Raw genomic sequence first — 16687 nt, 5'->3', positions numbered from 1 at the left:
AGCGGCCACCGCCGAGGCATATCCTTGCTGCTGTGGTGCGTGCGATGCGCTTGCATCGGTGGTAGTGTAGAACGAATGCACTCGTCACGATGCACGCGAAGCGCTCCGGTAGTAGGATCCCCCAAAGGTGTAGAATGGTGTATGCGTTTGCGCAGAACTGCACCACCGATTCCGGGTCTGTCTTCTGCATGTGCAGGAAATGGGTAAAGGAATTCACCTTATCTTTCGCTCACGGCACGGGAAAGGAGTTGTGATCACGATGTTTGCCATTGGAAGTTGAACCATTTGACGTAAATAAAATTTAAATCGTTGTCTTGGGAACTTGTATCCAGCTCCCGCCGGGTTATGCGCCAAATGTGTTTGGAACGTTGTACCAAACGGAAAGCGCGCTGCTCTAGGGGGTCCGTTTGTAGGAAAATGGTGCACCTGTTTTTTTGCGTTCCGTATTGTTCTGTTTACTACCTCCTGCACCGTCTGCACAGTCTTCGTGCGTCGGACAACTGTCTGAGCGGTCGGCGGGGGGCTTCCCCTCCGCTCAAGCCTTTCGCGAAGCAGATAGGAAGTCCTATGGGTTGGGTCACACGATTCGATTGACGGTCCGGATGAGTGTGTGTTCGTCCTCACGAGCGCGTGTAGTGGAGCAGCCGAACGGCGACCGATAGAACGCCGAGACACACGCGAGGTGTATCGGATGGATGCATTCCGGAAAATGGGCTGCCAGCGCCGGCGACCGGGAGGGGGCCAGACAGAAACACTATCCACAGACAGACCGGGCTGTGTGAGCATTGTGCTTTATTTATCGCCACTACCGCCGGTACCGTCGCTGTCTGGCTGTGGTTGTGTCGGGTTTTCCGGCACACTCCGGCACTTGCGAAAGTACCAGCAAGCCAACTGCATACAAACAGCGAGCAATCCGAATCGATCCCCCGTAGCACGACCAGCCGAGATCAGTTCACTAGCGAGCGTCGTCCCAGACGGGTGGCCAGCGATAACAGGCGCGTATCCTTCGGTGTGTGGCCGTTGTTCTGCCTTAGTGTGAGGGGCGGGTGTTAGGAAATAAAACAAGAAAAGTGAGCCGAGTTCCGATCCGGGGCCACAGTGGTGTGCCAGCGTGTCCAAACCCCATCGCTCGGTGCACAACGACGATACGACGTCCATTTTGTTAAAAGATCTTCTAATTTTGGTGCCAAATTCTACCCCTTTGTGGCTCGCTAGTGAGACGGATAAACGTTCCATGCTTCGCGGCCGGTAGTTTGGTGGCCACACAACAGACACACGTACCGTGACCGGGTGCAATGAGTGAAACCGTGCTGTTATCAAAGTCGTCGGCCGTTGTGATGCCACCCAGACCCCGATCGGCACCGCTCGAGCGGCCAGTATTCGATCCGGCCGTGGTCCCGGCGGCCTCGACGACGACCCCGATCAGCGGTGTGGCCTCGGCCACTGGAAAGCCCGGAAGTGACTACGATGCGGCCGGCAACAATTGCCGGTCACCATCGAAGGGCTTGGCGAAAGACTTCGTTCGGGACAACAGTCGGCTGGTAAAGGATCTGATGGCACTGCTGGCCATTCGAGAGGCAACAAAGGACACGGCGGCGGCAGTGGTACTGGTGGGTGACTGCCCACCCGAAACACCCTCCACCCTGCCACCGGCAAGCGTCGCTGGCATTGGCATTGGCGGTGGGCACGGTGATTTAATGCTTGTTCCGGTGACGAAAGCGGCGAAAAACCGGCCAGAAATCGGTGGCGGCGGCGGTGGCGGTGACCAGCTCATTGCCCGCCACCACCATTGCGAAGCCACGGCAGTTGCAGTTGCATCACTGCTGCACCAAACGGCAACCAAGGAGTTTTCTTCCCTAGCCGGGGAAATGATTGCGATAGCGGACGACTCCACCAACACAGGCTCACGGTGCAATGGTGGCGCAAAAGGGACAAGCACAACAAACGGCAGCGTCGGCGGAGGAGCTGGCGAAGGCACGATGATGATACTGCACGCAGACGCAACTGCACCGGAACCTAACGCACACGAAAGCACGGCCCTGGAAACCGGGAACCACCGACCGAACCCGAAGGACTCGGAGCCAGAGGACGAGACTGGCGAAGGGAAGGTGGAACCGCCGGATGCACTGGCTCGGCGGTCTCTGTCTGGACCGATTCGTACACCAGCGGCGGGTCTTGATCACGCGACCGCTGGTAGTGTTGGTGTCGGCGAACGAGCTGCCGCTCTGTCTGGACCGGGTTTGCCGGCAAACGACAATCGCTGCCGCCCTTCCGGGTCTTTGCTGGTGGTACCGCCATTGACGTTGGAGCAAAAGCTGGACAAACTGTTGGACGGGGTGGTGAAGATAAAGACCGACATGCAGAAGCGCATCGAACGGTTGGGCCAGCGGGTCGAGCAGGTCCACCTTGACGTGCAGCTCAACATCGACAGCACCGATCGGGCGCTCCTTCGCAACGATTTGCTGCTGATCGGCATTCCGCGGCGTGAACGAGAAGATTTGGCCCACTACTTCCGGTGCGTGTGCATTGCACTCGATTACACCGGGGAGGATATTCCCGAGGTGGACATTCGGCGCCAACAACGACGACGGCGACAACACAGCGTTCGCCAGCGTCAACGATCGTCGTTTACTGCCGGCGACGGCGACGATGACCACCGTCCCCGCCGCAAGGATTGCGATGCGGCCACCACGCCAATCCTGGTGGAGTTTATGTTTAAAACGATGCGTGATCAGTTTTACCGGGCGTATCAGGCCAAACGGGTCCTGCGGCTGTCGGACCTTGGACTCCCGAGCGATCGGCGCTTCTACGTGAACGAAGCACTGACGAAGTACAACCGCAAGCTGATGGCCGAGGCGGTACGCCGGAAGCGCGAAGGGCTGCTTCACTCTGTTTACACCGCCGACGGGCTCGTGTACGTGCAGCGGGCCGCCGGCGATAAGGGCACCAAAGTGACGAGCTTCGCCAACCTCGGCTGACTGAAACCGGCGGCCGGTGGCGTAAGCGGCCGGCGGCCCTCAGCGACCACCGCTGCTGCCGCCGCCGCCGCCACTGTGTCTGCCGCGGAGAGATAGATCTTTTTCATATCGATAACGGAACACACACAGGGCTCGCAGACACAAATGCAATAATAGGCTGCCATTTTTTAAACCGATAACGAACTGATTAACAATACGAAATACGATACGACCGTGAGAGGTGACCGACACGGGGGGCGGGGGGATACTACACTGGACAGTAAGAAGAGAAGCAGAATAACTGAAAGTAGAGTTGTGAAACAAGAAAAATTAAAGGATTATTACTCCATATTAGTAAGCGAAAAGAAATACGTTAAATTCCGAGGACGTTCAGTTGTATTGATGAAGATAAGAGAAACATATATCTATATATATATATATATATATAAAGTTTATATATCTATATACAAATCGTACAGGAAAATCAAGCAGATAACAGATGAAGAGAAAATTATTGGATAAATTGATATTACCGTGCACCACGAGAGATGTCTATAAGAGAGAGAGTAAGAGAGAGATAGAAGAGAGAAAAAGATAAAGTTATATTTTATTGATACGCTCGACAGCACATCATAGAAGGCTCGGCAGACAGACCAAACCAAGGGAGCTGTTGTTGGGTGGTATTTATTGAAATTTCCTTCCTTTACGTCTAACAGTGGGCACCAGAGTCCTAACACAATGTGGCCACCCCACAGCACGTCTGCGTATGGTGTGCAGCACCATTCCGCGAAGGTCCTTGCGATTCGCGTAATAGTAGTTAACTGAACGGAAGCACACACGAACGCTCAAAACATTGAGATTGAATTATTGTTGTAACCCGAAAGACTTTGTATCGAGAAACAATTGGCCGAAAAGCCGCCTTGTAGAGAGCGGTGTGTTAAAATATGCACAGTAACATAACCGAAGCAATGGGGTGTAGTAGTAGACAGAGCGTTACCCCCGGAACAGAGAACTACGAGCACGATAAGCGAAGATTAATGGAATGACCGATTGAATGTTTGACAGAATTGGTAGCATTTATTTCACTCTCAAGCACGAGACTACATGATCGTTTACTCTTACATATATACGCAGATTACATTAATGTACACACACAGACACACTCATATATATATATTATCCTAGCTACTCGTTAATGTTTCATACTTTTCTATCCAGATAATTTTGCCATCCTCTTACCATCTCTAAAACATTCATATAAAGTAGCTCCTGGGAAGAGGCCAGTACTGCCAAAGTGTTGATTTATCTGCTCGAGAAAATGGAAGATGTATTGCTGGTTGGTGGTTTATAATTATGTTGATATGTTTATTGAGAAAAAGAAACTTTATTTAGCACTGCTTGTGAAGATATGAATTTATGAAGATGAACCAGAAGAGCAAAAGAAAAACGTATAACAACTATAAAGGCTGAAAAATGTAAAAATACACTATAAGATTGACCTATCTTACCACACAAAACACGAAGGAAAACTTCCCAAGTGCTAAACCCGACTGAAATGAATGAAAAATAACAACAACAAAAACACAAATGATGCACCATGTTTAACCCGGAGACGATATTTTGGGACAGAGGAATATTTTGTTTCTTTTCTCTATTTCATATTAAAAACGAGCAAAGAACATATGGGTGAGGCCAGATTACTCATTCAACCCAACCATAGAAAGATAGCGTGAAGAGAAGTGAAACACAGTAGACAGTAGAATGATGAATCCTTCCAAAATAGAGCATATAAACACGTAAAAAACAAGCGAACCGAACTAGATCTATAGGAGAACCGTAAGGGGGTGGAGAGAAAAAAGCTCTCATCTTATTATTACATAAACATTACATAACAACGACGTCACACACTAATCCGCTACCAACTTATGCATTCATCTATCTTCTCCATCTTGAGATTTGCATCCTTTTGAAACTCTAACAATGTAGACAACGCGACCTAACGCTATATCCCGTTATTTCGTAGAACACATTAGAGGTCTATCCTTCCTCGCCTAGCCACACACTCACACACAGCGAAGAGAAAGATGCAAATAAAAACCTACGAGAACCGTTTATGAACCAAACGCGCGTTGTGCGAACTTTATTGCCTTCTGTTCGAATATGCTTCCGAAACACCACCAACCCACCCGGTGACCCACTCGAATTACACGCTGTGTTTTCATTCCACCTTTCCCAGAATCAACCAGCGTCGCCGACACCATCACCATTCTTATGCCGCCAAAGAAGTTCCAGAAGCGGGAACGATGTGGAATCCGGTAAGTGGGGCGCACGAAAGCTCTTTCGGTGGCAGCGAAGCTAACTTTTTTGCTTACCAACAGGGTCCCTGCTCGACCAGAACAATCAAACAGCACCGAGCGAGGGTGCGTTGCCAAAAATTAGCGTTTGACAGACATCTCCGCTGAGCGGCAGTAACAGAAAACCTCACCTAATGACCATCGGAACATCGCACAGCCTCGAACGACACCCGGCACCACCAACGACCATAGCAATAATCGCCAATCGGGAACAGCAGCACCATCAGACTGCCACGGACGTGAGGTCATCGTGCTCGGACCAGCGCCCAGGAGGCAGCCCATGTGACGATGATCGACGTAAACCGACGTACAATCTCAACGCGAGCCGATTGTATCGCGTACGGCGCAGCGGTGCAGCGGCTGACCAACAACCACCGCCCTGTGGAGCCACCGGAAGTGACGCCCAAGCGGAGGGTGCTGGTGGCGCCACTCGACAGTATACACTACCGATGGCTTCTTGTAGTCTACTGGAGAGCTACGTTACCGGGACCGGTTCCCCGCTGCGGAACCTGTACTGCCAATGCCACCAGCACAGCACACAGTGAGACCCAAATGAAGGAGATCGGGGGTTCGTGCATGTCCCACGATTGCAGGCAATCAATCGGGTTTGATCGTAAGAATCTCCGTTGTTGTTGATGGGGGGTTTTTTATGTTGTGCCAATGGCTGCAAGGGGGACGCTGGGTTTTGTCGCCATTGGGTTTATCAGATTTCACTCCAACGAGAAAGGAAAGGTTCGTGTGTTAGGCAGAAAAAGGCAAAGATAGTCATTAACCGTGTATTACGCAGCAGCAGCAGCACCATGTCTAGCACGGTCAATGGGATTATGTTCTGTTTTCCCTGTTGAAAAGATTTTGGACCGGACACTGGGAAGCAGATGGTCATGTTGTTGATGATGTGTTGTGAACTGGCAGTGGCGGATTGTCGGTCTAATGAAGGGCGGAAGCATTTGCGAGATTTTATGCGAACATTTTGCAGACCCAAACCAGTTGTGTACCGTTCGGCCGTTGACGTTTGTCACCGTTGGATTTTGTATTCCATATCTTTATTGTATTATTTAAGCGTTCGGCAACGCTGGCCTCTCTTGCATTCGGCGCGCGCGCCCACTAGCCGCCGATGGATCTGGAAGAGGGCTGCAATTGTTGGGCGCACGTGAATCGTGGGAGAGGCGAAAAGATAGATTTTTTATGCGCGTTTGACCATATCGGGCGGACGAAGAGAAGATCGTTGACAAAACCAATCAAACGCTCTGTAATACTATGTGTGATGTACTGTAGTTTGTTAAGTGATGACACGTGCTCACAAGGGGGCGCGACGTATAAGTATTTTCCTGCTAAGTATAGTCTCGATCCGGTGCATCCTCGAACGTAATGCACCCCCAAAACCGGCTGAACCGATGCTTATGTACGGCAGAACAAGATTTGAAACATGGAAAGAAGCGTCTAAAAATGGACTAGAAAATGCTAAACTGTGTCGTCATTCACGGATCGTGTGTGCGAATTACAAATTACATTACTAGTAGTAAGCTCAGCACACCTTTGGGGGCACGGGCTCGGCGAGGATCGTCCGATCGCGACCGGTTTTGCAACAAAATTATTGTGTACAATTTGACTGCATAAGAAGCGGTCATTCTTATAAGCAAAGTTCCAATTAGCCCAATCAAGAATTTCATGATAGAGTGCAACAACAGAGAGAGAGAGAGAGAAAGATTAATTGTATTATTAACACTGTTTTAGAACTATGAACGTTGTTTTGCTGATGGCCAATCAGAACAAGAGGGTGTCGAGACACATGTCAAAACAAACAACAACAAAAAACCGTAAACAATGCCCCAAAAGTTTAATATACACAACATACGCACGTCTCTCTAGCGCTACCTTGCTAGAGATCGTGACGATCACATTGGATCAAGCGACGTTTAGCATAGATGAAATTTTAATGCAAATATGCTACGAGCAAAGCATATACTTAGTGGCCGCTACAAAATAGTCCGTTTTGAGCAAAGGCAGACGAGAAATACAACAAATCAAAGCTAACAATAAAGTAGGATAATTTTAATGACCGATCCGCCACACCACGAACCGTACGTGCAGGTTTATATATGATGAACAACCTTATAATAAAATAAAACAAATGTCAAATGTTTGAACGAAATATAATAGGGAAATATAAGAGAAAAATTTGAAAACAAACACTCGTGTGGACATCATTTCCATTCATTGTCTTTGGTGCAGTTTTATTACCATAGAAACTTCTAAACGCGAGCAGCAAATGCAGTGAATTTCATCTGATCTTACTGAAGCTAAATTCTAACATAAACGGACGTTTGGTTCTAATTTTACACAATCTTTGGGTTGGTGTTTGCCTCTGACGATCGTTTTCGAGGCTCCTATGTGGGGCCGTCTTCCGTTACGATTGCTTCGTCCCAGGGGCCATTGATGTTGTTCTTGAACTTCTGCAGTCGGACGAACAACCAGGGACAGAACAGATTGACGAACGCGAGCAGGCTGATGTAGGTGTACAGGATAACGGGGGAGATTGAGTTCAGAAAGTAGCAGCACGCGGCAATGGAAAGAACCAGGAGATGAATGCTGTACAGCTTGGACACCAGAAATGGGCCCAGGGCGAAGAAAACGGCTGCCAGTTCCAGCAGCACGAACGCGTGTAGCGAGGACGAAAGCCGCGACGCCAAGCATATTGCACCGAAAATGGCCGCATTCAGTGATATGGCTTTGGAAACGAGGGCGGCCGATACTCCGTAGTCAAAAAACACCAGATGAAGCACGAGCACGAAGAAGGTCATCGAGAAAATCGTATCCGTGCTGATGCTGTTCGTTAGCGTGTGCAGCAGCGGGGAAAAGATGAATCCAAACACCAGCACCGCGATGGCCGTCTTGGAGTCCTCGATGAACTTTGCCACCTGCGCGTCCTTGCCGGCATAGATAAAATAGCCAACCATGGTGCCGGCGGCCGACTGGCAGAATATCGCTTTCGGGCCCACGCGTTCGGTGTACAGGTGGTGGAATACGATCAGAAACCCCGTCACCACACAGATCTGCTGGCTGAGCCGTGTGGCCCCGGTAAACGCTTCAGCGGCCGAATAGCTCCGCAGGTTTACGTTCGTTTTCATGTCCTTTAAAAACGTCGGATCGGTGAAATTGTCCTCGTACTCGGCGTTTTCGTACAGATTTTTCCTCCATGGTTTGCGGGGCCGGCTGGCCGGGTCCATTGTTGCACTGTTGCACTCGCCACTTCTGCTGCTGAAATGGTTTGTTATTGTTTTTATTGTGACTGCCAATCGCAAAGGCAAAAAAAACAATTCAAATTTAAACCACTTTTAGACGCTATTCAGATTAACGGTTTGAATGTAAAACTAAATGAAGGGCTCAAAACACCTTCCAAGTTTGTTTTCGAAGTGCAACGAACATGAAAGAGTTTGGCGAAACTTTATACTTCTACCAAAAGAAAGCGAGGCTTTAAAAGCCAGTCAAAATGTTAACCAATCTAAATCGCTAACGTTGCAAACTACAGAACAGAACCGCTCACTATAAACGCACAACACGCGGTCTTGATAATTTTCACCGGGCATCTCGAATTCCCCTGTCAACGTTGCGATCCGGAGTCTGAAAGCCAGCGACACATTGGAAAGCAAATTTTGCCTTTGCCAAGCCGTAAAACGCAACCGGAACGAACGTTTCCTCATTCGTTAGACGTCGAATTCCCGTTCACGATGGCAAGGTAGCGCACAGAGCAAGGTAAAGTCCCCGTGTGAATAGTGATTAGAATCCTAAGCGTTCTTGCGAAGAGCTAAGGCCAGCATCGGTCGGTGATGTGCCTTGCTTGGTCCGATTTTCGTCCTCGTGGTAGACAATCGATAAGGTGAACGGCGCGACGATCATGGAAGATGAAGATGATCCTGTCGTCGAGGAGGTAATCGCAGATAACGTGCCGCGCCGTATTCATCTGCTGTATCAGTGTGCTAACCGTGCTTTCCATTCCTCACCAGATTCCCGTGCATTTGTCCAAAACGCTTGCCGACAATTTGTATTTGCTGCAGTATCCGGTAAAATCATCCACGGCCACCTTCGATGATAGCCGCGTGGTCAACTGTTGCGTGAAGCCCATCAATCAACAGGTAAAGTGGCCACCTCAGCGTTTACTGTTTTCAACCATTTGTCATACATCCCCTGTCTTGTAGATCAAAGTAGACTACGCGTTGAATACGGCCTCGACAAACTATGATGCCTTCAAGGGGGAACAATTGGCCCTGGCGGCCGACGGTAAGCAGCGGGACAAGAACCAAAAGCTCACCTTCCGCAGTGGCACGATGGACAAGCAGTCGTTCCTTAGCACGAAACCGATCGAGGACGTGAGCCGCTACCTGGTCTGTGTGCTGCAGGACGGCGAGATGCACGCGACACCGCTCAAAGGGATCGTTTCGATGCGACAGATGTTTTCCTACTTCGACAAGCAGGACACGCGCACCAAAGCCGAGCAAAAGGCCGAACAGGATGCGGACGGTGGCGGTGGCCCCGACGAGGAGGAACTCACTCAGGTGACGGTGAAGTTCGCACGCACCGAAAACGAAAAAGTGCGGAAGGCGCGCGAAAAGTCGTTCAACTACCTGTCAAAGATGGAAGCGGAAGAGCCATGGTGTGAATCGTTTTGGCACGAAAAGGACACCGCCACGGCAGATCTCGAGCGCCACAAACTGTACGGCGGTGGTGCAATGGTCGGCGGCGCCGGTGTTTCGGCACGCGCTGGCCTGGACACGGCCGCACTCAATGTAAGGCCTGTCGAGTACATGGATATGTTGATCAGCAAGGAGAAAACGGACCGTAACATCGATTCCCTGCTACCGGGACGAGTTGTTTGTCTGCACAAACTCAAACAACTGACACTTCTCGAGCAACTCAAAGTCATCTTGGCCGACGGTGCGTTACCCTTACCGCCATCCCAGGCGTCGGACAATGGTTGGTTAATTTTTTTGCTTTATCCTCTCTGTCCCCGTTAGCAAAGGTAATAACGTTCGGCCAAATCTTGGAACTGCTACCGGATCGGACCGTTTCGCCGGAGAAAGTGCTACGCCTGCTGCCACAGGTTGGCTGGTTGATACGGGGCAACTGGGTTGCGCAGTCAGAGTTTATTTACCTCGAAGGAACGGTGTCCGGCACGAACGGGGTACCGGCCGAGCAGATGCGCAAAGCGCGCGACTACATACTGTTTCGCTTTACGAAATGTGATAGACTGGAGCGGCACCACCTGGCCATCATCACGCAGCTGCCCTCCGAAGAGATTCGCGAAATCCTGGGCTCGGTTGCGAAGATGAACGCAGCCGACCGGAGCTGGAGCTTGCTGCAGCCACCGAACGAAAGCTTTGGCGTCGACGAGCAGGAGATCAGCGAGCGACAGAACGCCTTCTGGACGGCGCGGGCCGACAAGTTCGGGGAAATGGAACGTGCCAGTAATAGTGGAGGTGGTGGTGGCGGTGGAGGTGCGAAGCGGGTGCGGAAACGATCGATGCGCGACAGTGGATCGATTGGAGCAACCGCAGCGGTGACTGCCGCCGCAGTTTCCCTTAGTTCCGCGAATAACCATCTCAACTGGCCACTTTCCAACGGTTGAGGACGACCGAAACCCCGGACATTGTGAATAGACAATTACTTGTAAGGCGTGTCGAGCAGGAAGTTAATCTGACCTACTTGAAGGGTTAGTTTTTTTTATTTATACGAAATAGAATTCAAACCATTGTGTTTGCGAGTGAAGCGCAACATGAAATCACTCCATCGTGTAGTGTGTTTTTCTTTTTCTGTCCGTCATCCGGTCACACACATTCTCAGACGTTCACCGTCCACCGTTTGAAGCACAAGCCATAGCAGCATCTAAAATGTCCCCATAAATTTGTTCCCTATTTGATGGCTTCACATGAAACAGCTGCCGGCCCGCGATGTGCTGTAAACGATCGATCACGGCAACACCGGTCGCTTTCAAGGGTATGGTCGCAATCAGGGGGCCATGTCCAGCCGCCAGCTGCTCGACGATCGCTTCCATACGCACGCTAAACGGCCGTGATTTCAGTTCCATTTTGCCGATTTCATCCACGATTAGTAACTCACGACCGTGCCGTTCCATCGCCGGAAGAGCTAGGGCTTCGAACTCCGCCAAGCACACGGTGTAACGGCCGACTTTGGGACTGTTGGTTGTTCGTTTTGCATCCACCCTGGCCAACGCGGCACGTTGGCCAGAGAAGGTTACAATGTCGAACCCGGACCGTTCACCGGTGAGTCGATCACGCACCTCTTCGGTGAAAAATCCACCAACGACATGTCCGCGGTTCTGCAGCTCTTCGCCTAGCTTACGCACGAGCGTCGTCTTTCCTGCGCCTGTTGAAGATGAAGAGATATTCAAGTGAAACTGTTTTTGACCGCCCTTTCGGTGATAACATACCCGGCATACCGGTCACTAAAATCACACTCATGGTCGTGCAAAATGGCGCCTGAAAGAGACAGCAGTGAAATGGGGCTGTGAATGTTCAGCACAAAACCATTCTCAGTAGGCAAAATAAAATGAGCGTTTCGGATGAATGAACACCATTTCCATAGTTTATTTTTATATTGAAAATCTTATTTTATTCAAGTTCATTCCTTCGGCGGTAATGTTGAGCTTATATTTTCACATGTCTTCCCCTTAGACTTGCTATTTACAAACCGCTTTTATTTTTGATTTGGTGAAAATACGATTTTCCAAAGTGCGATGCGGTTACCCCGTTGTAGGTGAGTTCTTTTATACATTTTCAGTTCACTGGGAAGTATCATCGAGCAGCGCAATGGCGGAATAATACCACCTGAAGCCGGATTAGGGTATTCTACCACTTCCCGTACAAAAAATAAACAAACTATGAGACAAAGGATACTATTTCAAGTCGAACGATGATCACCAATCAAAGAAGATTATACATGAAGTGACATTTTTTAAAGGTTTTCTCCCGATCAAAACTGATAAATATGATGACCTCAAACAGTACGTGCCTCTCCAGCTAGATACCACTGAAGGGAAACAACTAATAGTAACTTGTCGGATATTAACGCTAACTTCCATCAGCAAACATGTGCTGCGAGCCGAAGACAAAATTGACTCGCCACTTCCGGCACACTGACGGCGGAGGGAGCGTTCAGCATTCCATCGCCAGCGAGTTGGAGTTTTCGTTGAACTCGGGCATTTCTGTGGGCGGCAATGCGATGCTGTTTTCGTCGTGCTCCGGCAGATGATGGTGCAGAGGATGATGCTGCGGCGAGCCACTGTCCGAACCGGGGTCCATCTGCTCCTCGTCGTTGTGACACCCGTTCGCGGCCAAATCGTCGGTCGCTGGCTCACCATCCAGTCCGTTCGAGGGACCGGCCACTCCGTTCGCCGGCGCATCGTCCCAGTTGATCTTGAAGCGCGTGACGCGCGGCTTTGTGGCCAGAATGTTGCGCGTCATTTTGTGAAACAGTGGCTTCGGCGGAGGGTTTTCGCGCATTTCCGGATCCGAGTACTCGTTGTTGATGAAGTAGCCGACGCGCACGAACTCCTGACCACGGTACGAGCAGGTCAGTAGCACCACCGTCACTCCGACGGCGTCCTGCTCCGGGATGCGGCTAACGTTCGGCGGATCGGCCGAAAACAGAAACTGGTGCCGCCCTTCCGGGATCGGGCCGACATAGATCGTGTCCAGTACCTGATCGAACGCTTCCGACTCGGCCGAACCGACGTAAATCATTTTCCACTCGAGATCTTCCTTCAGCTCCTCGATACACTCGAACGTCAGCTCGAACTGGAACGGGTTGAGGAAACTGCTCGGATTGTCCAACACCACCACGTTGGTGATGTGTACTTTTGCCATCGTGCAACGATGCTGCTGACGCTGCCGCGGGGTCAAGTTCGCGCCGCAAATCTCTGGCAGAGCTCCTAGAAAGCTCCCCACGAACAGAAAGTGCACCGACGGGTGGCCGCCTGCGAATCGCCAATCGCCGGGTACAATCCCGAATTCAACACGCAAACTAACCTCACTGATCGCCGTTAACCCTTTTTCAGCAGCAGAATGCGAGTTCTTTCTTGCGGGAGCAGGGACACGGAGCGTAGACTTTACAAAAAATACCCAGAATTAGCGCCACTGGCCAACCCAATCGCACGCCAAGGAACACAGAACGGACTGTCACTTTGGGAAAGAAAACAAAATTTCCCGCTTTGTTGCAAACTGTCACGGAAATGCTGTCACTTAGATCACTTTCAACTCACAGCCGGACGCGATTTCCCGCTTAAAACGGTTGTGAAATTGTGCTAATTTTCGTTGAATTATCACGTAATATGCCTATGATAACCACAATGGGGATAATAGAACAATACCTTATAGATTAATTTCCGATGCCCTTTGTACATAACCATGCTTTGTGGCGGAAATGACCCGAACAGTGGGTCTACTAGTATATTTACCTTTCTAGCGGTTTGAATTTCAATCTCTTTTCTTATTCCAGACGACGAATGATTTGATAAAGTTCTTTCGATCGATTTAAAATGCTGCTTTATTTATTCCTTTCACTGCCTTTCACTTTGGTAATTAGCTTTATTTGGTTTTCATTATTCCACTCAGACCGTTTGTCTTTTGTTTCTTCTTTTTCATGTTTAAGAGTTTGAAAATTAGGACGTTACTAAACCGCGCTCCGTTGTTGTAATTTTTCACTTGTTTATGTTTTATTTCAAAATGTCTAACAATGAAACGAAGCCGATATAGATAGATCTATTCGTTGGGTGTATTATTTTTAAAATAGCGGCTATAGGTCAAGTTAATTTGGTGAATAAATACAGCCTGGTCATCCTTTTGCATCTGAATTACTTGACCATTATGAATGATGAGCCCATCAGAACATAGTATTAACCCAAACGATAACAATGTTACAAAGCTTCTCTCGAAATTATACTCTGACTCAACAACGATTTGCTTTGGAAGCTACATTTAAATAATATGAAAATTATAGGAACGAATGAAGAAATTTAAAATGTCTTCGTCATAACCGGAAACACAAATAATTGTAACACGCAGCTTCAACAGTTGAGCAATGACAAAATAAAAACGTGTAACAAGGACGAAATGGCCATTAGCTATTGAAAGTTGACTAGACGCGACTAGAAATAGTTAGACTATACGATAAATCACTTCACTTTTAATGTTTCACGAACGAACCGTGTTTGCTAATGAGTGCATTGGCGCTATGAACGAAAATGGACGTATTTTCAAATCAAAACGTTCAACCAAACCCAGGTATATCGACAGAAAAAAACTCGGATAAGACAATCGGTTCCTACGGTGCTATCGAGCCCTCTGAACGCTAAGGACCTTAACTACTACAGCAATAGCCTCCTGCGTTTGACAAACTTCTTTGTGGTTGACTTAGAAAAGCGACAAAAGGCGCAGTTTGTAATGCTCAAAACTGGACTGGTTTTTGCTATGGCCGGCCACCGTTCTCGATGGCGAGTTATATCAGAGTGTGCTTGTTGGTTGTGTTAATGTGCCCAAATCGAATGGTGGTTGCCTAACAATTAGTAAGCTTTGTGGACGAGCTTGGCTGGTAGTACTTCCATAGCGTATTATGTTTGAATGAGTCTCGCGTTCATAAATGTAACTCTAGTTGTAACCGTAAGGAATTATTATTTTACACATTCTTAAACGTTAAATCTATTCATATATATAATATTTATACTTCTATGGTATAAGGGTAGAATTTAACATAACTTTTTCATGTTATTTTGTTCTGATTTTCTGACTTGGGTTCGCTACATCTTCGCTCGCGATGTGTGCTCAATTTTATACTTGTTTTGCTATTTGTTTGATTTGTGTTGAAAGTGATCTTAGTTTTTATCTTTTTTCGTGTACGCTCGCCACCAGAGCCCCCGATTGTAGAGCTTGTGCTTCGGTTGTGTCATTTACTTCATGTTACTGTTTGTTTGTGAGTGTATCGTTTTCCTTTGTTTTGTTTCGGTAATTGTATATGTATATCTGTATATACTATATATATGTATATATAATGTAATGTCTTCATATAGAAAATATTTAAAAAGCACATTTCAATTTTCATTCATAGTTCAATGTTAACGTAGTATTAATATATTTTCTTACCTGTTTAAACTACACGCGTTCTAGGCTTATCTGTCTGTCACTCGCACCTAACGCGCGCCATTCCTATCGTGTGTTCAATGTTTCGAAGCAATTTACACCCTTTTCTGCGCCGATACCGTTCAATTCTACTACCGTTCATCGCTCCCAGTGCCGCGGGCGTTTCAACAGTTTCATTAAATTTATAAGTTTTTCTTTGTGTATTTTTCTTTTTATTTAAATCACAGATATAAGCCATCTTTATTTACGTAATAATAACGTTTTCTTTGTTTTTCCTTCGGTTTCGTGACTGGTGAGTTTCCATGAGTTCGATAAGTAGTCGTGTGTATAATGCGCGTGTGTTGCTTGTAATGTGCTGCGGCGTGTTAATTTTCGAAGTCTACCGGAGCAGCCACGTGTCCGTTACGTTTGCTCGTCACCCAACGCGTCCTTGACTGGCTGGCCAATCCTTACCGGTGCCGGTAATATTTATTTTAATTCGAGTTTAGTTGTAAGATTTATCATTTTTCCCTTGTTTTCGATGTGATGTTTGCTAGTGTGTCTCGTAATGGTCTTTTAGTATTTCAGTAACGCAGACGTGTAAGCATTGCCGTGTGTCGTGCGTCCTGCCTGTGGAAATGAGTTACATCTTTTTAGGTGCGTTTGTTATAATGTTTCGGTTTATCATTCGTTTTGTTTGTCGGCTCTCTTCCGGTTGCAGCCTACTCGGATCACTTACAAACTACGTTTGCGCTCGGACATTTACTATAACGCGTAGTATAGGCGAGCGGATATGAAGAAAAAATCAAGCACAACGGTATCTAAATGCATCACAGCAAAGCCAGGTTTTGCGTAGTTCGTCCTCCGCTCCGCGTGGACGAGGGGACCAGTTCGGTGCTGTTCCATCTTTAACTATGACGTACAAACAGTGAAGTAGGGAAACGTGTAAAATGACGATACCGATTGTTTGTGCGGACTCTGATCGCTCACGGCTTTGGCTGCGATTTGGAGACGGTTATGGGTGGATGTTTGCTAGTAGGATTGTATTGCTTTCGATCAAACAACTAAGTACGATAGTGGTAGAAAGATGCCCGACTAGATTCCGTTCGCTTCGAACGGTCCACCCGGATTAGACGCAGTTAGCAGTTCTTCTAGGCTGTAGCCGAAGCACGATGCATTTTTTATGACACAATTTCGATAGATCTTCTAAATCACGACCCGATGACGTGGTAGAGTGTATTGTTTGAGT

General features: G+C 48.2%; 5 protein-coding genes across 5 annotated transcripts; 2 read left to right on the top strand and 3 right to left on the bottom strand.

Moving 5' to 3' along the window:
• The first annotated feature begins 1295 nt into the window (after positions 1–1295).
• Positions 1296–2978, top strand: LOC128266934 (uncharacterized). The gene has a single exon (XM_053003724.1). It carries the CDS (start codon positions 1296–1298, stop codon positions 2976–2978), a length of 1683 nt encoding a protein of 560 aa, XP_052859684.1.
• A 4646-nt stretch (positions 2979–7624) lies between these two features.
• Positions 7625–8546, bottom strand: LOC128267874 (phosphatidylinositol N-acetylglucosaminyltransferase subunit C). Its single transcript, XM_053004822.1, has one exon. It carries the CDS (start codon positions 8536–8538, stop codon positions 7699–7701), a length of 840 nt encoding a protein of 279 aa, XP_052860782.1. The 5' UTR covers positions 8539–8546; the 3' UTR covers positions 7625–7698.
• A 550-nt stretch (positions 8547–9096) lies between these two features.
• Positions 9097–11072, top strand: LOC128267427 (DNA-directed RNA polymerase III subunit RPC5). The gene is made up of 4 exons (XM_053004260.1): positions 9097–9239; positions 9316–9444; positions 9508–10243; positions 10324–11072. The coding sequence occupies exons 1-4, from the start codon at positions 9207–9209 to the stop codon at positions 10932–10934; spliced, it is 1509 nt and encodes a 502-aa protein (XP_052860220.1). The 5' UTR covers positions 9097–9206; the 3' UTR covers positions 10935–11072.
• An 81-nt stretch (positions 11073–11153) lies between these two features.
• On the bottom strand, positions 11154–11787 carry LOC128266933 (nucleoside-triphosphatase THEP1). Its single transcript, XM_053003723.1, has 2 exons — positions 11757–11787; positions 11154–11692 (listed from the first exon to the last, which is right to left on the bottom strand). The coding sequence occupies exons 1-2, from the start codon at positions 11785–11787 to the stop codon at positions 11154–11156; spliced, it is 570 nt and encodes a 189-aa protein (XP_052859683.1).
• Positions 11788–11940: 153 nt separating this feature from the next.
• LOC128278239 (histone chaperone asf1) lies at positions 11941–13464 on the bottom strand. Its single transcript, XM_053016918.1, has one exon. The coding sequence runs from the start codon at positions 13189–13191 to the stop codon at positions 12481–12483; it is 711 nt and encodes a 236-aa protein (XP_052872878.1). The 5' UTR covers positions 13192–13464; the 3' UTR covers positions 11941–12480.
• Positions 13465–16687: the final 3223 nt, after the last annotated feature.

Source organism: Anopheles cruzii, chromosome 2 (genome assembly GCF_943734635.1).
Source record: "Anopheles cruzii chromosome 2, idAnoCruzAS_RS32_06, whole genome shotgun sequence".
NCBI classification, from domain to species: Eukaryota; Metazoa; Arthropoda; class Insecta; order Diptera; family Culicidae; genus Anopheles; species Anopheles cruzii.
The sequence above is the reverse complement of the archived record's forward strand: the minus strand, read 5'-3'. Positions and strand labels throughout refer to the sequence as shown.